The 22230-nt window shown below is 40.7% G+C and overlaps 1 protein-coding gene across 1 annotated transcript in view; it reads left to right on the top strand.

Annotated features, from left to right (window-relative positions):
- The window catches only part of LCLAT1 (lysocardiolipin acyltransferase 1), a 191837-nt gene extending 177209 nt beyond the window's left edge, over window positions 1-14628 (top strand). The window contains 1 exon segment of the mRNA XM_036872507.1: window positions 10619-14628. Coding sequence (XP_036728402.1) covers window positions 10619-11121 — 503 coding nt within the window. The 3' untranslated portion in view covers window positions 11122-14628.
- Window positions 14629-22230: the final 7602 nt, after the last annotated feature.

Raw genomic sequence — 22230 nt, 5'->3', positions numbered from 1 at the left:
GAAGGAAGGTAAAGGGTAGCAGCCTAAACCGAACCTCTCAAGTGCTGTAGGTGATCCTCCCACCTGGAGGAATAACAATCACAATGAGAGTCTGAGCACACACCACTTTCCAGGCACTTCTCTAAGCATCCTGCAGTCCTGTTTCCAACTGATCTTCACAAAACCCTATGAGGGTCGCTACTGTTACCATCTACATTTACAGATGAGGCTTCTAGTGAACTTGGCAAGTCACAGAGCTGATAAGAGGCAGGGCTGGAAGCCACCAGACTCCACCTTTTGTTCCGTATGCACCCAACTTGTACAGAAGGAAAAATGAATAACGTCCCTAGTAGGCAACAGTCGTGTTTTCTCTAACAAAGAAAATGGTACTGTTTGAGCCTTAATACCAGTTGATTTTAGGTGATTCATGCATGCCCTATTATTTTGAAGCTGAAAGTGTCTTCTTTATTGGTATTTTTCGTCTAAATATATCCAAATCTGTCCACTCAAAGCTGTTCTTCAAAGTGTACTGACTAGTGCCAATTTGTCATGCTTATTATTAGCCACGTACTATTACATGTCAGTGTCAAAGTGGCACAGTGAATGACTGTTTAGTTACTAACTCCAACTTTTATTCTATTGGGTTTTTTTAATCTGAAAAATAGTGCACAAAACCAGCGGCCTCAGCATTTTCTTTTAACACAAATACATCTTAGATGACAAGTTGCTTTATCAAAAACTATCTAATACATGTAGTTAGATTTATGGATCTAGCTCTAATAGAAAATAAACTTATTTGTAATTTTTTTTAAAGCAGGCATTAAAATGATATCCAAAATAAATTATATTTTTGTATATTCTGCATACATTTGATTATGGAATGGGGAAAGAAAAGACATTTCAGTTATCAGCTCCATTAAAGATCACTTTGGATTAAAAAGAAACAAAAAAGCTTACATTTCTATTATTCTGCCACTGAACTATACAATTGAATCTGGGCAAACTGGGATTTCTTCACTCCATTCTTTCATTTTAAACATACAAATGTGTAAAGACTTGGCCCTCCCCCATTCCTGTGAGTAGGGCTCTACTAATAATCATGCACCCAAGTTGATTTGCATACGGAAAAGTCTGTTGTTTTCATACCAGAAAATTTAAAGATAGTTTAACTCCTTTGTAATTGTAGGAACTTATCTTTTCTTAATCCATTATGCATTATTTTAGCTATTATAAATTGGTAAATGAAATAGAGGCACATCTCAACTTCTGAGTATCCATTTCATTATTGTCACTTACGTATGAACCAAGCTCTGCAAGCCTGCCAACCCCTGCCTGCTACCTTCTGGGAGGAAGCTAACTTGTCTGGTAGTAAGGGTTCCCCTGGGCTAGAGGCCCCAGGGCCAAGAGGTCTTGATAAGATAGTGTGAAAAGTAAGCTCTTTTCTCAGCAGTTAAGAGTCGTATGTGGCTTTGTGTTGTCTGGAGACATTTACTAACTATAAAGTTTAAAAATTATCAAGACACTGCCAGGTATAAAAGCCTCTCTCCATTTCCGCCTCTCTTGCTCTGGCCCTAACGCCTTTCTGAGTCTGTGATGCTTGAAGACCCAGCTCCAGGAAAGGAGTGACAAGATATAAGCCGTCTTTTCTCCTCCTTCTTCCCAGTTCTCACTTTTTCACCTTACTGTCTTCTTTAGTTTCTAACGTTAGGATGTTGCTCTTGTTTATAATATAGATAGTGTTTTAATTATGTTGAAGTCCATTATTCCAGAGCTCTAAATTCCAAGCAAGCAACTTACTAGAAACTTTGGGAACACTGCCTTTTTGTAAGGTAACACCCAACAGCCCCACCGAAGATGGTTGTAATTCTTTCAGAACCAAGGATTCATAGAACCAAGTTGAAAAAAATCCACTAGACTGACTGAGGTCAGTCTCATTAACTGAATATAGAAGTTGTAGCAGATGCTCACATTTAAGAACTTTTCCATGTGCCAGTCCTATGCAAAGAGCCTTGTGTACATTAGTTCACAAAATTGTTATAACAGCCTTTTGCAGAAGGCATTATAATTCCCTCCTCTATTTTTAGATGAGAAGATAGGTGGTCTATAGATATTGGTTAAATAAGCATTTCTGGAACCTCTTTAAGTGCAGGACATTATGTCAGGTACTAAGGTTCTAAAGAGGCAAAGACATGGTCCTGCCCTTAAGATTCTTATGTTTCCCTGGGACACTGGGGGTTCCTGTGAGCTTCTAGTACTGTAGTGCAGGATGGCAGGTAAGTGGCCCAAAGAGCACATCAGCACATGTGCCTTAAGCACTCATAGAGGGCAAGACCACTCAGCCTGAATATATAAAGAAAACTCTGCTTAGAACCCTTAGAATTTGAGCTGGTCTTTGAAGAAAGTTGAGATAAAATATTTCGGGGAAAGAACCTGAAATATTTGAGGCAGAGCAATGTTCTTGGCCATTTTGTGAAATAATAGTTTGAACATTTGTCTTGAGTAGGAGACATGAGGTCCGTAATTGGCATCTTCAGGGCCCAAGAGAGGAGTGCCCTGGATGGTGGTATAAAGAAGATATTTGAATGCAGTATTTCCCCCACTAACCATGCTGGCATCTGTGGACTAATAGAAGCTAAGGTTAGAGCATAACATGCTAACATTATGATGAAGTAGCGCTTATTATGTATCAGATCTAGTTTTCTGTTCTTACATATATTATTTAATCCTTGCAATAGCCCTATGAGGCGGTTTATAGATACAGGAACTAAATAAGTCACAGAGAGATTCATTCATTCATTTACTAAGAGGCAGAGCTAGGATTTGAACCCAGGCAGTCTGCTTCCACAGCCCTCATGCTCTGCACTGCAGGGAATCTAGAATTTTTTCACAAAACATTTCTGTCAGTGGTACCATCTCTGACTCAAAACTTGCCATTTCTATATTGAACAGACAACGTGTGCATGTACACATACACCGGTACCCTACAGGTTGTCAAGAAGAATGCAGAAAGGGGCAGTTTCGTTTCTTACTAGTATAGTATATACCACGTTGCTACCAGTTTGTAATGATACATGGCTGTATTTACTTGATAAACATTAAGAACCACCTAGAGGAGAAAGGCTGGGACAGGTGAGCTGCAGGAAGTGGTGTAGAGTGACTGAGTAGCAAGACGGTGGGGGTTGCATGGGGAAGCAGAGAGTCCAAGGCTGTGGACCACTGAGGCTGATGAGCCTGTAACCCTGACTGAGGAGAAGGGCTGGGCAGAAGGCGGAGGCAGAAGTGCTGACTGCAGAGGAGTTGTTGGGTTTTTTTGGGGTTTTTTATTATCACTATGGCTGATACTTTTTTTTTGAATTTTATTTATTTTTTTATACTGCAGGTTCTTATTAGTCATCCATTTTATACACATCAGTGTATACATGTCAATCCCAATCTCCCAATTCATCACACCACCACCCTCACTCCCCCACGGCTTTCCCCCCTTGGTGTCCATACGTTTGTTCTCTACATCTGTGTCTCTATTTCTGCCCTGCAAACCGGTTCATCTGTACCATTTTTCTAGGTTCCACATATATGCATTAATTTACAATATTTGTTTTTCTCTTTCTGACTTACTTCACTCTGTATGACAGTCTCTAGATCCATCCATGGCTGTACAAATGACCCAATTTCGTTCCTTTTTAGGGCTGAGTAATATTCCATTGTATATATGTACCACATCTTCTTTATCCATTTGTCTGTCGATGGGCATTTAGGTTGCTTCCAAGACCTGGCTATTGTAAATAGTGCTGCAGTGAACATTGGGGTACATGTGTCTTTTTGAATTACAGTTTTCTCTGGGTATATGCCCAGTAGTGGGATTGCTGGATCATATGGTAATTCTATTTTTGTTTTTTTAAGGAACTGTTTTTTTTAATATGCAGCTGCATGAGCTGTTTATATATTTTGGAGATTAATCCTTTGTCCATTGATTCGTTTGCAAATATTTTCTCCCATTCTGAGGGTTGTCTTTTCGCCTTGTTTGTAGTTTCCTTTGCTTTGAAAAAGTTTTTAAGTTTCATTAGGTCCCATTTGTTTATTTTTGTTTTTATTTCCATTACTCTAGGAGGTGAATCAAAAAAGATCTTGCTGCGATTTATGTCAAAGAGTGTTCTTCCTATGTTTTCCTGTAAGAGTTTTATAGTGTCCGGTCTCTAATCCATTTTGAGTTTATTTTTGTGTATGGTGTTAGGGAGTGTTCTAATTTCATTCTTTTACATGAAGCTGTCCAGTTTTCCCAGCACTACTTATTGAAGAGACTGTCTTTTCTCCATTGTATATCCTTGCCTCCTTTGTCATAGATTAGTTGACCATAGGTGCGTGTGTTTATCTCTGGGCTTTCTATCCTGTTCCATTGATCTATATTTCTTTTTTTATGCCAGTACCATATTATCTTGATTACTGTAGCTTTGTAGTATAGTCTGAAGTCAGGGAGTCTGATTCCTCCAGTTCAAGACTGCTTTGGCTATTCAGGGTCTTTTGTGTCTCCATACAAATTTTAAGATTTTTTTTCTAGTTCTTTAAAAAAATGCCATTGGTAATTTGATAGGGATTGCACTGAATCTGTAGATTGCTTTGGGTAGTATAGACATTTTCACAATATTGATTCTTCCAATCCAGGAACATTATATATCTCTCCATCTGTTTGTGTCATCATTGATTTCTTTCATCAGTGTCTTTACCTCCTTAGGTAGGTTTATTCCTAGGTATTTTATTCTTTTTGTTGCAGTGGTGAATGGGATTGTTTCCTTAATTTCTCTGATCTTTCATTGTTAGTGAAGAGGAATGCAAGAGATTTCTGTGCATTAATTTTGTATCCTGCAACTTTACCAAATTCATTGATTAGCTCTAGTAGTTTTCTGGTGGCATCTTTAGGATTCTCTATGTAGAGTATCATGTCATCCGCAGACAGTGACAGTTTTACTTCTGTTTTCCAACTTGTATTCCCTTTATTTCTTTTTCTTCTCTGATTGCTGTGGCTAGGACTTCCAAAACTAGGTTGAATAGAGGCAAGGGTGGACATCCTTGTCTCGTTCCTGATCTTAGAGGAAATGCTTCCAGTTTTTCACCACTGAGAATGATGTTTGCTCTGGGTTTGTCATATATGGCCTTCATTGTGTTGAGGTAGGTTCCTTCTATGCCCACTTTCTGGAGAGTTTTTATCATAAATGGGTGTGAATTTTGTCAAAAGCTTTTTCTGCATCTATTGAGATGATCATATGGTTTTTATTCTTCAATTTGTTAATATGGTGTGTCACATTGATTGATTTGCATATATTGAAGAATCCTTGCATCCCTGGGATAAATCTCACTTGATCATGGTGTATAATCCTTTTAATGTGTTGTTGGATTCTGTTTGCTAGTATTTTGTTGAGGATTTTTGCATCTATATTCATCAGTGATATTGGTCTGTAATTTTCTTTTTTTGTAGCATCTTTGTCTGGTTTTGGTATCAGGGTGATGGTGGCCTCATAGAATGAGTTAGGGAGGGGTCCTTCCTCTGCAGTTTTTTGCAAGAGTTTGAGAAGGATGGGTGTTACCTCTTCTCTAAATGTTAGACAGAATTCACCTGTGAAGCCATCTGGTCCTGGACTTTTGTTCGTTGGAAGATTTTTAATCACAGTTTCAATTTCAGTGCTTGTGATCGGTCTGTTCATATTTTCTATTTCTTCCTGGTTCAGTCTTGGAAGGTTATACCTTTGTACGAATTTGTCCATTTCTTCCAGGTTGTCCATTTTATTGGCCTAGAGTTGCTTGTAGTAGTCTCTTAGGATGCTTTGTATTTCTGCAGTGTCTGTTGTAATGTCTCCTTTTTCATTTCTAATTTTATTGAGTCCTCTCCCTCTTTTTCTTGATGAGTCTGGCTAAAGGTTTATCAATTTTGTTTATCTTCTCGAAGAACCAGCTTTTAGTTTTATTGATCTTTGCTATTGTCTCCTTTGTTTCTATTTCATTTATTTCTGCTCTGATCTTTATTATTTCTTTCCTCCTACTAACTTTGGGTTTTGTTTGTTCCTCTTTCTCTGGTTCCTTTAGGTGTAAGGTTGGATCGTTTAATTTGAGATTTTTCTTGTTTCTTGAGGTAGGATTGTATTGCTTTAAACTTCCCTCTTAGAACTGCTTTTGCTGCATCCCATAGGTTTTGGATCGTCGTGTTTTCATTGTCATTTGTCTCTAGGTATTTTTTGATTTCCTCCTTGATTTCTTCCGTAGTCTCTTGGTTATTTAGTAATGTATTGTTTAGCCTCCATGTGTTTGTGTTTTTTATGATTTTTTTCCCTGTAATTGATTTCCAATCTCATAGCATTGTGGTCAGAAAAGATGCTTGATATGATTTTAATTTTCTTAAATTTACTGAGGCTTGATTTGTGACCCAAGATGTGATCTATCCTGGAGAATATTCCATGTGCACTTGAGAAGAAAGTGTGATCTGTTGTTTTTAGATGGAATGTCCTATAAATATCAATTAAATCTGTCTGGTCTATTGTGTCATTTAAAGCTTGTGTTTCCTTATTAATTTTCTGTCTAGATGATCTGTCCATTGGTGTAAGTGAGGTGTTAAAGTCCCCCACTATTACTATGTTACTGTCGATTTCCTCTTTTATAGCTGTTAGCAGTTGCCTTATGTATTGAGGTGCTCCTATGTTGGGTGCATAAACTTTTATAATTGTTACATCTTCTTCTTGGATCGATCCCTTGATCGTTATGTAGTGTCCTTCCTTGTCTCTTGTAACATTCTGTATTTTAAGGTCTATTTTATCTGATATGAGTATTGCTATTCCAGCTTTCTTTTGTTTTCCATTTGCATGGAATATCTTTTTCCATCCCCTCACTTTCAGTCTGTTTGTGTCCCTAAGTCTGAAGTGGGTCTCTTGTAGACAGCATATATATGGGTCTTGTTTTTGTATCCATTCAGTGAGCCTGTGTGTTTTGGTTGGAGCATTTAATCCATTCACGTTCAAGGTAATTATCGATTTGTATGTTCCTATTACCATTTTCTTAATTGTTATGGGTTTGTTTTTGTAGGTCCTTTTCTTCTCTTGTGTTTCCCACTTAGAGAAGTTCCTTTAGCATTTGTTGTAGAGCTGGTTTGGTGGTGCTGAATTCTCTTAGCTTTTGCTTGTCTGTAAAGCTTTTGATTTCTCCATCAAATATGAATGAGATCCCTGCCTGGTAGAGTAATCTTGGTTGTAGGTTCTTCCCTTTTATCACTTTAAATGTATCATACTGCTCCCTTCTGGCTTGTAGAGTTTCTGCTGAGAAATCAGCTGTTAACCTTATGGGAGTTCCCTTGTATGTTATTTGTCATTTTTCCCTTGTTGCTTTCAATAATTGTTCTTTGTCTTTAACTTTTGCCAATTTGATTACTGTGTGTCTCGGCATGTTTCTCCTTGGGTTTATCCTGCCTGGGACTCTCTGTGCTTCCTGGACTTGCGTGGCTATTTCCTTTCCCATGTTAGGGAAGTTTTCAACTATAATCTCTTCAAATATTTTCTCGGGTCCTTTCTCTCTTTCCTCTCCTTCTGGGACCCCTTTAATGCAAATGTGGTTGCATTTAATGTTGTCCTAGAGGTCTCTTAGGCTGTCTTCATTTCTTTTCATTCTTTTTTCTTTATTCTGTTCTGTGGCAGTAAATTCCACCATTCTGTCTTCCAGGTCACTTATCCATTCTTCTGCCTCAGTTATTCTGCTATTGATTCCTTCTAGTGTAGTTTTCATTTCAGTTATTGTATTGTTTATCTCTGTTTGTTTGTTCTTTAATTCTTCTAGGTCTTTGTTAAACATTTCTTGCATCTTCTTGATCTTTGCCTCCATTCTTTTTCCGAGGTCCTGGATCATCTTCACTATCATTATTCTGAATTCTTTTTCTGGAAGGTTGCCTATGTCCACTTCATTTAGTTGTTTTTCTGGGGTTTTGTCTTGTTCCTTCATCTGATACAAAGTCCTCTGCCTTTTCATTTTGTCTCTCTTTCTGTGAATGTGGTTTTCCTTCCACAGGCTGCAGAACTGTAGTTCTTCTTGCTTCTGCTGTCTGCCCTCTCGCAGAAGAGTTTTGAAAGTAAATGAAATGTGAACTCAGTTCTGAATCAGAAGCCAAGTGGCATGACATGTGACAAGAGGTGAAGACATGTCTTTTCCCTCATTGAGAGAGAAGGTGGGGAAAAAGGGTAGATGAAGTGGAGGTAAGACAGCTAGAACAAGGATTATGTTTCTGGTTGGTGGGCATAAAGAAACAGGCTCTGAGGTCTGCAGGCGGAGGGAGCACTAAAATATCAAACTCGCTTGTCAAGGAAAAGTTTGATCTGTGATGGAGCAGGGTAGTTGTGATTGATGCTAAATTGACAAAAGGCTGCTCAATTTTTAATGCAGGTGAGTTAACAGGTAAGACACATTATATTACCTTCTTAGTGGATATATCACGCTCAGTATACCAGTGAAAGAGTTGGTCTTTGGATGCTTGATCAGATGGCCCACATTCCAGCATGTAAATTCCCACTACAGCACACCAGGCGGTGGTCAACCAGTCTTTTCTCAAATGGTGAACACATCACCTCTTGACAGCTGAGAAAAAGCTTTTCCCTGTGGCTTCTAACCATAGGACCCAGTTCCCTCCTCTGGAGCCGAACGGCTTGGGCCTAGTCTCTCTTCTAGGACTTCAGACACAAGTGCAGTGGAGTTGCCTCTACCAGCCTTGCACTGCCTCCTCTACTGCCATGTCAACAGTGCACAGGGTCCCTAAAGGACTGTCCCTCCGGTTTTGAATCTAAACCTTGTTGATATAGGTATTCTCATTTTTTATGACATAGCTCTTATTAAGGGCTGAGTACTTTATAAGACAGTTATGAAACCAGATTGAAACCTGGTCCTTTCCCTAAAGTAAATCACAGAGTAGAGGAGACGGACAGTAAATACTTACAGAGGTTCAGTAATGGCTCAGTAGTAAGGGTAAACATGGTGAGCTAAGGTGGGGAAGTTGCTTCATATCTTTACTGTTCTTAATATTGAGCTAAAATTCGAATGGAGTGAAATGCACAGATCTTAAATGTACCATTTGATGTAATCCACACCCTAATCAAGATATAGAATGTCCCTGCCCCCCTGAAAATTTCCTCATGCTCCCTTCCAGTCAGTTCCCTCCCCTACAGGCAACTACTGTTCTGATTTCCGCCACCACAGATTAATTTTGCATACCTCATACGGTTCTGTGATTGCAAATATCACATCAAAAGTCTCTCACTGTAGATAACTTGATATGGAAGAAAGCAACATTCAGAGACTATGTGTCAACACGCTGTGTGCCCTTGGGCAAAAAACTTCACCTCCCTGGGCCTTGTTACAGGGTTCCGTAGGTGATCCTCTTGATTTCTTAAAGATGGAACTCCACTCACATTTCTAATCTCAAAACTACCACCCCCCCACTGCAGTCTGTTCAAGAACCCGGAGCAGAAACAAACCTCGGGCTCATTCCACCCTCCAATTGAGCACTCTGTCAGGTCAGTTCTTCCTTGTGACTTTTTTGGACATGTCACTTCCTTTAGTTCCTACCTCCTCTTCATCTCTTGCCTTGTAATGACCAATCAAATTACTTTTCCAACCTCTCTTGCCCCTGGTCCTCTCCAAACTATTCTTATTACTGCCCCCAAGCTAATCCCTGCTAAAATGAAACAAATTCTGGTTGCTTTTCTATTTAAAATCCTTAAGTGGTTCTCCACCATTTAAGGTGCTTCTCTGTCACCTACAGACTTGAGTTTCAATTCTCAAGTTTGACAATGAGGGCCTTAACCGAATGCCTCCAGCCTATGTTTAGTGCCCTCAGCCCCCCAGTGTTCTCTGCTGGAAGGTTCACCCTGCCATCGCTCTCCTGCCTCACCAGCTCCCTCCCCCCTTCCAGAGGCCCCTGTTAGGGCACTGCACTTGCCCGGCTCCCTGATTCTGCTGTGAGCTCTGCAGTGGGGTTAGGAACCGTATTTTATCCACTTCTCTATCTCTAGCATCTGGCATATGACTTTGCCGAAAACACTTAACCCCATGGTAACTAAATCATGAGATTTCTAAGGATGGTGCTGTACTGGGTCAGGGTCTTATTGACTTCACATTGATGTTTCTAGAAATAAAAAAGTCATATGGAAGTTTTCATGCATGGCTGACCACTTCATCAAGTCTGATTCTGAGTTTTTCTTTCCAGTAGCTTTCGTGATAATATTGGGTTAATGGTGAGCAAGTTTTTTATTTGGAGAGAGGGTGTATTTATTAGTGATAGGAGGTCTCAAAACAGTGAGTCCTGTTGGTATAAAAGAGCTGTCTGTGCTCTAATTCCTATCTCAAATCTAACTTAACGTGCTTATTCGTTTAGTTCTAGAATGGCAGATCACCGTTTCCACAAATGAAGGTAATTTCTTTCTAAAGGTGTTTGTGATAATTAGCAAGCAGATAAAAAACTAAAAATGACTGGTAAATGTTGACCCAAGAGCATAGGAACACGAGTATTTACAGCCCTTGTTTGTTCACCTTGGTTCACTTGGTCCTGATTCTGTGAATCAGCATTGCTGTCTGAATTGATCTTTACTCCATCTGTATTTTTATCTTTTCCAAAACCTAGGTAAGAACCTGGATGCTGTCCATGACATCACAGTGGCATACCCTCACAACATTCCCCAGACAGAGCGGCACCTCCTCCTCGGAGACTTTCCGAAGGAGATCCACTTCCACGTCCACCGATACCCAGTGGACACCCTCCCCACATCCCAGGAGGACCTCCAGCTCTGGTGCCGCAAGCGGTGGGAAGAGAAAGAGGAGAGGCTGCACTCCTTCTATCAAGGGGAGAAGAATTTTTACTTTACGGGGCAGACTGTCATTCCACCTTGCAAGTCTGAGCTCAGGGTCCTTGTGGTCAAATTGCTGTCCATACTGTACTGGACCCTGTTCAGCCCTGCAATGTGCCTGCTCATCTATCTTTACAGTCTTGTTCGGTGGTATTTTATAATCATCATTGTCATCTTCGTGCTGCAGGAGAGAATATTTGGTGGACTGGAGATCATTGAACTTGCATGTTACCGTTTTTTACACAGACAGCCACATTTAAATGCAAAGAAAAAGGAGTAAGATTGTAAGGTTCACAGTGTAAAAACCTAGGGGATATTTTGGAAATGTTCTAAGCTTTTGTAAACGGAGATGCGTTTTTGCATGACTATGTCAAATATTTCTTACTATCGTCATTATTTGTTAAAGATATTTTGCACTTAGTTTTGTGGGAAAATATTGCTACACACACGATTTTTTTTTTTTTTTTTTTTATATCTCTGAATGTAATTTCAACACTGTGTAGCAGGGAGCGATTGCTGTGAAATAACTTGGGCCAGAGTATTAGTAAACAATCATCAGGCTGTTAGCAGACAAGGTACACACAAGATCTTCTTAAAGGCCCAATCCTGCCTCCTAAGCAACTCCCCAGACAGGAGGCAGACCTGGGGCTCCTGAGCACTGGCCCAGGTCAAGTGCTGGCACTTGACCGTGGAGGTGAGGGCCCTTCCTCCTGGCTCCCTCTTGGCCCTGTCCCCGCACTCCTTTCTATGCCAATCAAACCCTTGCATCCTTCCTTAAGACCAGAAAACAGAAACCCCTCGTCCTTAAGCTGAACAAACATTTTAATAGGAAGCCCTTCATTACTCATGAAATCTTGGCATTTAGCTGTGCACAGACCTAGACGTCAGAAGACCACCGGTGCCCTTTTCTCACGTGGAAAATAAGAGCTGGACAAGTCTCAGGGAGCAACCGCAGGCTCTCCACTCAGAAACCTTAGTTTGAATTTTTAAAGCTAGGAATTCATACAGTTTAGTTCTTCACTTCTGTGTAACCTTGCATGTTTAGTGCTGGTTTCTTTACACCTTGTTAGCAGGTGTAGCTTTTCTGCATTATAAACGGTATACATCAAGTCACTTACCTTTTTAAAGGAAAGCGTAGAAGAACGTTCTCTTATTGCCATCAGAAACTCTCTTTTGAAGTTGTGTCTTGGTTAAAATATTTCTTTAAAACCTGCCACAAAAAGGAAGGTTATTGTATTTTCTACATGTGCGTGGGTGTCTAACTTCTGCCACTAAATCAACAGCAGCACTTGCAGACAGGGCCGTAATGGTTTAACCTAAATTATTCAATCCCTGTAGCCTTGACAAGTTTTATTCTTAAAACCAAAATGGTCACACAAAAATGAATCCTTTTTTAATGATGGTGAGGGATCTCTCTCTCTCTCTTTTTTAGTCCCAGGTTTCCTCTTTCATTAGTAAAACCCACTTTTGACCAATTGTTCACCTAAATATTCCTGTCATTTGGAGTCAATGGAAAATTCAGCAAGTCAACAGCACCAATCTGCTTCTGAGGCAAAAAAGAAATGTGTGGCCATTGTTTCCACTCCACTGGAGCCCTGCAGCTACTTTTCTTCTTTTTTTTGGTCCTAATGGGAATGCCGGTCAGAGCAGCAGAAAATATGGGGCATTTAAACGTCTTTACTGTTAAAAAACCTGTCCGCTCATTCCTGCCTTGAACCAGCCTCAAACACTGTTTCTAGCTTTGTGTACTCTTGGCTGTACATCTCCTTTGTGCTGGACGGTGACTTCCGCCGGCAGCGGACACCGGCATCGCCCTGACAGGCACGCACGCTGTGAGCTAGACTTACCCAGCAGACTCTTCCGCTTTCAGAAAGCCACCGCAGCACTCTGTTGGCATACCGTTTCCACTGGAAGAGAACTAACTAGTGCCTCTGCTGAAGAGCCCAGCCTGTATTTAACTACTCCCCCAAGGCTGTTTTTAATCCTGCGGGGCTACTAATTAGTTATTAGGCACATCTGCTCCAGACCCAGCTTCCTTGGTTTCTAAGGTGGTTATTTTTTTAACCCTTTTTTTTTTCCCCCCTTAATAAAAGAGGTTTCTAATTTAGGTCTCTCTCAGGCTTCTGGTTATATTTGGAAATAAGAAATAGTTTAACAATCAGGATTGCTTTTGTCCTGGGTCAGAGAGAAACGCTGAGTTTTCTACTCCACAGGTGTTTGTAATGTAGCGCGGCTGCCCTTCCTCCAACTAACTGCTCACGGCTCCTTGGTTCGGGGTCTGGCTTTAATGGCGAGTCCTCTTGAACCCTTTGAAACCTGTAAAAGGGGAACTCTTCCTTTTTAAAACATGTTTTCTTTTGATCGTAAAAAACATGTTTAAGATAAAACGCAAACTCTTTTTTAGTACCCCGAATTCATAAGCACTGAAACTGAGACATTGTACTTCTAAGAATTAGAAATAACTTCAAAAAGAAAAATGTTGCCTTTTTTGGTCTCTGGTGTGGTTTTTTTGGTTTGTTTTGTTTTGTTTGCAATAAGGCTTCTTTTAAAATTGTAATCATTTGTGTTTTCCTACACAACTTTTTCTTCTCTTATTTAAAGAAATACACTGTCCATGACTTGGACTCTAAAATTGATAGTGTCAGGTAGAGGTTAATGCAGCTCCAGTACTGCGCTTGGCCTCAGCTGTGACCCCTTCCCACCTCCCAGTCTCGCTCTGGACTCTGCAGTCGCCCGTCTGGCGGCATCTGGACTCTCACCAGTCCATCCATAGGAAACTCAGTGGAGTTTGAAATGTTTGCAGTGCTGTATGTCCATTTGTTACATCTTTACCATTCAGACAAGATTTAAATAAAGCAAGTGTGGTTTACCTGGGACATGAACCATTATACTTAAAATAGGAACCTGCAAGGAAGGGCACTGATTAGGTCACAAGTTTTCCCACCAGGCCTCTTTGATGAAACAAGCCAAAGTCATTGTAAAATTCAGTAGAAGAACATGGTAAAAGACTAAAAGAAAAATAAATGTCAGAGCCCATAATTTAAAGCTCTTAATAAAATTCTTGTTTGTTAGGCTACTAAAACACAGACGGGGAGAAATCCCAGCTTCCACTTGAGTCACTTTGAAATTAGTTATGTCCATAGCCCCACGTCAGACGTCGTCCATCAGCAGCTGAGACTGAACTCGCCAGGAGGGGAGACGTTCCCATCTCACCCGGACTTCAAGCTCTGGCCTGACCACGCTGCCCTTGTGCACTTTTATAACAGAGACTAATGGAGGGAGCCTGTTGGTATTAAATTGTTTACATTTCTTTATATAAATAATGTGCTTTCAGTGCCTTAGTTACGGGTCCCTTTCTTGTTCCAAGAATTCTTCAATGTGTCTCTTAGGTAAAAGTCTCTTTTTGCTATTCACTGGGAGAAAAATGGTTTCTAAAACACTGGTCACTGTGGTCAATACTACTTTGTGATGACATCTGGGAAAGAGAGCTTTATGTGGAGGTAGCGGTTGCCTCAGGGCTATTGTTTATGTTGCAGAAATGCTCTTGTCACATGATGAGCTTCAGATTAGGCATGGCCCTAAAGTTGTCTTGTGCTGACCTTAAATTCTTATTTCAGAAGAGAATCTTGGGTCTGGTAATTCATTTTTTAAAAGATCATGTGCAAAAACACTACGTTTTAAAAATAACTCACAGAATGGCCTTAGTTTTTTATGTCCTGGTATGTTTGTGAGTTGTGTTCTCTGTAGTATACATCCCAGAATAAAGTGGAGTGAATTCAATAGTTTACATGTGTGTTGGGTTTCTGTTTTTGCAGGAATGGCTGGAGGCTATATTGTTATTGTATTATAACATGTGGTATTGAGGAAGAGCTGACCAGTTAGGACTCTCTTTCACAGATGTTTAAAACATAATGCCAGAGCAAAAAGGGAATATACCGCCTTCATCACTGAAAAAGTCCAGGGGCCGCAGCTGAATTCAGGGTTCAGTGATTGTCATCAGAACTTGATTTTCCTCCATCTCAGTTCAGCCTGAGGGCAGTGTGGTCATTCCACAAGGGAGGAGGTCTCATGGGAAATATCCGCACCACTAGCTGCAAGAGGTAAACGGGGCTCTAGGCACGCCCTCCCCCATTGTCAGGGAATACAGAACTAGGAAAGCAATTCTTGGACCAAAGCTTGACAAACGCATGAAAACACACTTAGCAAACAGACACGTGCAAAAATCATGGGACTGAGGGGTAGCAGAATATGCCACCCCAGAATATGAGTATAGGAGTTCAGGACATGCCACCCCAAATATACCACTTTGGAATATTGATTATTTTCAGCTGTAGGCACTTGAGAAACAGCAAATGCAGGGAAGGGCTGTCTCTGAACTCTCCTCTCCTGCCTGAAGACAGATCCTCCAAAAGGAACTCAACTGCCATAAATCCCCTCCCTGGGAGTTTCATCAACCAGAGGGGATTGACACTTGTCACAGGAAAGGAGACTTCACACCCACACACTTTGTCACAAAAGGCCATACCCTCCCTCCCCCATCTATTCCAAGGGTCCATTCATCTTTCCTAAAAAAAAACATTCACTATCCCCTAAGAGGGCTACTTTCTTCCTCCCCTTTTTCCATTAAGATGGTATTTCAGCCTGGATTCTAAGCCACCTCGAAGAGTTACTCATTTTTCCCTGGGTATCTCCATGAATACATGAGGGATACATGCTAATGAATTTTTGATTGTTCTCCTGTTGTTAATCTGGCTGATATTACAGGAGTCTCAGCCAAGAACTCAGAAGGGTAGAGGGAAAATGATTTTCCTTCCCTACAGAACCTAAGCTCTGCAGTGCCCCATTCTGTCTTTGGGTTCTCCAACAAGCATTTGCTTGAAAGATCCACTCTGAGGGGAGCCCCCAATGTCATTCTCTGGGAAGGGGGCATGAGGGACCAGAAGAGCGGGTTTCCAGGACTGGGCCATGGGGCTGGTAGGATTTCTATATTCTGTTCAGGCAAAGGGGAGAGTAGAGCAGAGTCTTTCTAGTCACCCATGTGCTTCCACATCACTCATTTCACTGATAAATTATGTAAAGGGCTTCAGCAGCTCCCTGAGAAGGGTGGGTTTTCAGTGAGGTACTTCAAATGCCAGCTAGTAAGCCCTAGGATGTCACAGAGTCTAACCTACACTCATACGATGCACTCTTCATGCCAAAATGTTTTTAAAGTAAATACCTAAAAGACAACTTGCGCTCTCCTGGCTGTGTTGACTTGATTCCCAGGATCCACATGGTGACTTGAGGCCTGCAGTCACTTCAGCCCTACATCCTCTCAGGTTCAAACCCGGTGGGAAAGAGCCAGAGAGACTGCTTCCCCAGTGGCTTAACACAAATCCTAAAGTGGGTTGCAATGCTCATTCCTGAACCACTTACTTGCCTGGAAATAACTAGGTGGCTTGAGTCCCTGGGTTACTCACCACCCCCTGGAGCCAGGGCTGGAGTTTGTTCCGCTGGACCACAGGGACCAAGTGCTGGGGAGGGATGAACTTTCAGAGGGCTGCTGTTGAGAACAGGATAAAATGACGCTGGGTGGCCAGATGTCCACCTCGACTATGAAACTTCCCAAACCTCCCAGTGGAGTCTGGAGCAAATCAGCACAGCTTGCAGAGAGAGTCCCTGACCCTGCGCAGTGAGAAACAAAGGAGCTTGGCTGCCTCCTCCCATCAACACCAGGGGATATTTGGGAATCCAAGGTTCTCCAGAGCTGTACACAGACAACCTCATCAACAACTGGTCCATCTGAATACTTTAATCATTACCTCTACCCAGATCACCCGACTTAAGCTAGACAGTATGGACAGCATTTTTCTTCCTGTGGGAAATCTGTTGAAGTACAAATCCTGCAGCTCCCATGTCTCTCCCTGTTGGCTGATGCAGTCCTCTTTCTTCCAGCACTGCAGGCACAGAATCTCACAGTGTCACTCATCCCTCCCTCACCTGCCCTGACAGTCAAGCCGTCACCCCCACCTGTGCCTTCCTCCTCAGGGGCAGCTCCTCCTTCCCACTGCATTAGACCTGGCAAGTCGGCACTACCTACCAGTTCTCCCTGCTCCAGGAGATTGACGCCGATCTCTATCCACGGGACCCAGTTGATCTCCCCACAACCCCAGTTTAATCATGGAACCCTGCTTCTCACCACCCCCAGTGGCTTCCTGCTGATGTCAGGCAGCCCAGACTTGACCTATCCCAGTTCTTCCCAATCCACCCTATCCTCGGGCCCAGGATTGTCCCCAGGTGTGGACCTTTTCACCCCAATGCAACTGGCTGCCTAAAACTCACGTGCTCCCTGCTCCTTCCCACCTTTGCTCATAAAGGTGCTTCCTTCAGAGCCCAAATTCTGTCAAATCCCACTTTTTCTCTGAACTGTTTCCTCATCAGTCTAGCTTGAAATGTCCTCCTGTCGTGGTGATATTTCTCTGCAACTCTCGCTTGACCGTATTACATACTATCTCACGTTATAGTTATTTTTCAGTCTTATCACCTCACCTGGAGTATAAGCTTCTGGAAAGCCAAGATAAGAATGCCTCATATTTCTCTTATCCCGAACAGTATTTAGCCCAGCATCTCACCAATTCCTTTTGCACAATAAATTCTAAACGGTGATTCCTTGGAAGTCATTCAGAAAGCATCCTGTACTAAACTCAAGCTGGGTGCAGAAATTTACAAATTTAACATAACAAAAACAAAAATTTGAAATGCAAACCCATCTACCTCTGGGAAATAGCTTTTTTTTTTTTTTTACAAGAATCAAATCATTTTTGATTGATGATATGATTTACCAAAATATATTAGCAACTGAACTGTTAAAAGTAGAAACTTGGCTCGAAATGTGCATCCTTAAGAAGCCTTGTTCAACTAATCTCACCTCCCCCAGCTACACCTGTGGAGGAGAATTTGCCAATACCTAACATAATTCTTATGCACTTACCTTTGGCCCACAATCCCACTTTCAGAGATCTATCCCCCAAAATACACTGGCCAAAAAAAATTGTAAGATGCGTGCACAAAGCTCTTCATTGTAGTTCTGTTGGTAAGAATAAAATACTGGCAACAACCTAAATGTCCATGGTAGGGAATGACTGAATACTCTTTGGTATAATTATATGATTGAGTTCTGTGCAGCTGTACAGAGGCACGATGGACACCTCCAGACACTGATATAGGACATTTCTCCAATATATTATGTTAAGTGAAAAAAGAAAAAATGGAGAACAATGTGTATAGTTATGCTTTTATTGAAGAAGGTGAGGCCATACAGATACACACACATATGCTTAATTTAAAAGTTAATTCATTAAACATAATTTAAAAATATAAGTTATAAAAGTAAAATTGTAACATATGGGGGAGGGAGGGAACATGATGGATGAGACTAGGATAGGAACTAGACTTCTTTTATATATCTTATTTTATGCTATATGCTTGACTTTGGAACCAAGTTAATGTTTTACATAATTATAAAATTAAATGAGGGAATTCCCTGGCAGTCCAGTGATTAGGACTCAGCACTTTCACTGCGGTGGCCCAGGTTCAATCCCCGTTTGGGGAACTAAGATCCTGTAAGCCATATGGCACGGCCAAAAAAAATTTAAAAATTAAAAAGTAAAAGAAATTTAAATGAAAAAGTAAAGGCAATTTCTAAAAATCAAAAGAAGAAAAGACAAAAATCAAAAGGAAAATGAAGCAAATGACCCTAACATATCAAATCTGGGGAATAATTACACAGAGAAATTTTTTCAGCTAATTATAATGTATATCCTTAACAGTATATATTCTCAAGGCAGAAAGAACTTCAAAAAAAATCTTAAATTGTTTTTGTCATCATATTGTTAGTAATGATACAAGTTTATTTTCTGAAATTATTGCATTTATTGTAAGATTAGGCATGTAAGTAATTATGATAATGTTGCTAGGACCAAGATCTTCAGTGTAAAAGATATATAAGTATAGAATTTTTAAAGTTAAAAAAAATCCCCATAATCCTAAATTTGAACTGAAAATAATCAGTATGAATTTATGATGTATTCTGTCTTAAAAAAAAAAACAAAACAAGAGCTACTTGGTAGTCCTGTCCATTAAAAATGTTAGAAATAATGGCCAACCAATAGCAATGAACAGCCTAGTGCCCAGATAATGGAAAATCATTTTCCATTAAAAAAGGAGCCAGAGGTTCTTGGACAAATGGCCCAGGACAGGTAGAAGGTAAGCCTGGACATCTTGAAATACCAGAAAGCAAGGAAGCTTTCAAAGACCTCTGAGGTCAGCAATTAGGGCTTAATTTCCAAATATACAAACAGCTCATACAACTCAATAACAAAAAAACAAACAACCCAATCGAAAAATGGGCAGAAAACCTAAATAGACATTTCTCCAAAGAAGACAGACAGATGGCCAGTAGGCACATGAAAAGATGCTCAGCATCGCTAATTATTAGAGAAGTGCAAATCAAAACCACAGTGAGGTACCACCTCACACCAGTCAGAAGGGCCATCATCAAAAAGTCTACAAGTAACAAATGCTGGAGGGAATGTGGAGAAAAGAGAACCCTCCCACACTGTTGTTGGGAATGTATATTGGTGCAGCCACTATAGAAAACAGTATGGAGGTTTCTCAAAAAGCTAAAAATAGAGCTACCACATGATCCAGCAATTCCATTCCTGGGCATATATCTGGAGAAAACCATACTTTGAAAAGACACATGCACCCCAATGTTCATGGCAGCACTATTCACAATAGCCAAGACATGGAAACAACCTAAATGTCCATCGACAGAGGAATGGATAAGGAAGATGTGCCTCAGAATGGGAGAAAATATTTGCAAATGAAGCAACTGACAAAGGATTAATCTCCAAGATTTACAAGCAGCTCATGCAGCTCAATAACAAAAAAACAAACAACCCAATCCAAAAATGGGCAGAAGACCTAAATAGACATTTCTCCAAAGAAGATATACAGATTGCAAACAAACACATGAAAGAATGCTCAACATCATTAATCATTAGAGAAATGCAAATCAAAACTACAATGAGATATCATCTCACACCGGTCAGAATGGCCATCATCAAAAAATCTAGAAACAATAAATGCTGGAGAGGGTGTGGAGAAAAGGGAACACTCTTGCACTGTTGGTGGGAATGTAAATTGATACAGCCACTATGGAGAACAGTATGGAGGTTCCTTAAAAAACTAAAAATAGAACTACCATAGGACCCAGCAATCCTACTACTGGGCATATACCATGAGAAAACCATAATTCAAAAAGAGCCATGTACCAAAATGTTCATTGCAGCTCTATTTACAATAGCCAGGACATGGAAGCAACCTAAGTGTCCATCATCGGATGAATGGATAAAGAAGATGTGGCACATATATACAATGGAATATTACTCAGCCATAAAAAGAAGCAAAATGGAGTTATTTGTAGTGAGGTGGATGGAGTTAAGAGTCTGTCATACAGAGTGAAGTAAGTCAGAAAGAGAAAAACAAATACAGTATGCTAACACATATATATGGAATCTAAGGGAAAAAAAAAAAAGGTCATGAAGAACCTAGTGGCAAGACGGGAATAAAGACACAGACCTACTAGAGAATGGACTTGAGGATATGGGGAGGGGGAAGGGTAAGATGTGACAAAGAGAGAGAGTGGCATGGACATATATACACTACCAAATGTAAAATAGATAGCTAGTGGGAAGCAACTGCATAGCACAGGGAGATCAGCTCGGTGCTTTGTGACCACCTAGAGGTGTGGGATAGGGAGGGCGGGAGGGAGGGAGATGCAAGAGGGAAGAGATATGGGAACATATGTATATGTATAGCTGATTCACTTTGTTATAAAGCAGAAACTAACACACCATTGTAAAGCAATTATACTCCCATAAAGATGTTAAAAAAAAAGAAGATGTGGTATATATATACAATGGAGTATTAGTCAGCCATAAAAAAGAATGAAATAATCCCATTTGCAGCAACATGGATAGACCTAGGGATTATCATACTAAGTGAAGTAAGTCAGAAAGAGAAAGACAAATACCATACGATATCACTTACATGTGGAATCTAAAATATGACACAAATGAACCTATCTACGAAACAGAAACAGACTCACAGATATAGAGAACAGACCTGTGGTTGCCAAGGGGTGGGGGAGGGATGGATTGGGAGTTTGGGATTAGCAGAGGCAAACTATTATATGTGGGATGGATAAACAAGGTCCTACTATATAGCACAGGGAACTATATTCAACATCCTGTGATAAACTGTAATGGAAAAGAATATATATGTATAACTGAGTCACTTTTGCTGTACAGCAGAAATTAACACAACATTGTAAATCAACTATATGTCAATAAAATTAAAAACAACAGCAACAACAAAAACCAAAGACTTTTGAGGTCAGGACAGACAGACTCAGGAGCCAACTTAAACAAGCTCCCACTGACCGAAGACGGGCAGCTTGAGCATTAGTAGGAACGATAACTGAAACAGGGAAAGATGTTAAGTGTGGTAAAAGCCCAGAGTTAATGATACTCAAAATAAATAAGTAAAAACACATATTGATACATTTGGAAGATGCTAGATAATCAATTCATTACTCTGAAAAGTGGTATCTAGATGAAAAGAATTTAGCATTTAACCTTCCTTTCCTATATGAACAGTACCTCAAGCTAAATAGTTGATGAAGGAAAGTTTCTCTCTATAGAAGTATTCCAGCTTATAAATGATGAAACTATAGACTAAAAATGACTTCAGAGTCACATTAATCAAATGCAACGGGTAAATCTTGTTCGGTTCTCCTTTGAGTAAATAAACCATAAAAATAAACTATGAGACAGTCAGTTACACTAAATGGATATTTAATGATATTAAGGAATTATTTTTTGGGTGTGAAATGGTACTGTGATTATGATTTTAAAGCGGTCTTATCCTTTAGAGAACCCGATGCAGTGGTGTGCCGTCTGGGGCTGGGGAGTAGGTGGAGAACGGCTGAGCAGAGCCCGGAGCCGGTGGTCCTGTGTCTCCTGATAGACATGCGAGCCTGCCTCGTCCTAGTCTCTCCAAAGTGTGCACCTGGAGTAATAAAACGTTAAAAGAAATTGCTTCCTCAAGAGATTTTAGAATCCACACTTGTTTCAGCTCCCTTCCCGATGACAAGAAGGCACAGGCGTCTGGAGAAAGCTGGGCGCGGAGAGCAGGGGTCCCGTCCGGTCCCAGCTCCCTCGTGGCAGTGCGGCTCTGAGCTCAGCCCTTTCTCTCTAGGTCTGGGCTCAGGGCCGCCTCGGGCCGCACTGCTGCCCCTCGACCTGTCCTGGGCCTTCCGGCCAAAGTGCCTGTTCCTCGGCAGGGC

Source organism: Balaenoptera musculus, chromosome 13 (assembly GCF_009873245.2).
Source record: "Balaenoptera musculus isolate JJ_BM4_2016_0621 chromosome 13, mBalMus1.pri.v3, whole genome shotgun sequence".
NCBI classification, from domain to species: Eukaryota; Metazoa; Chordata; class Mammalia; order Artiodactyla; family Balaenopteridae; genus Balaenoptera; species Balaenoptera musculus.
Note: the sequence above shows the minus strand (reverse complement) of the source record. Positions and strands in the feature narration are given on the sequence as shown.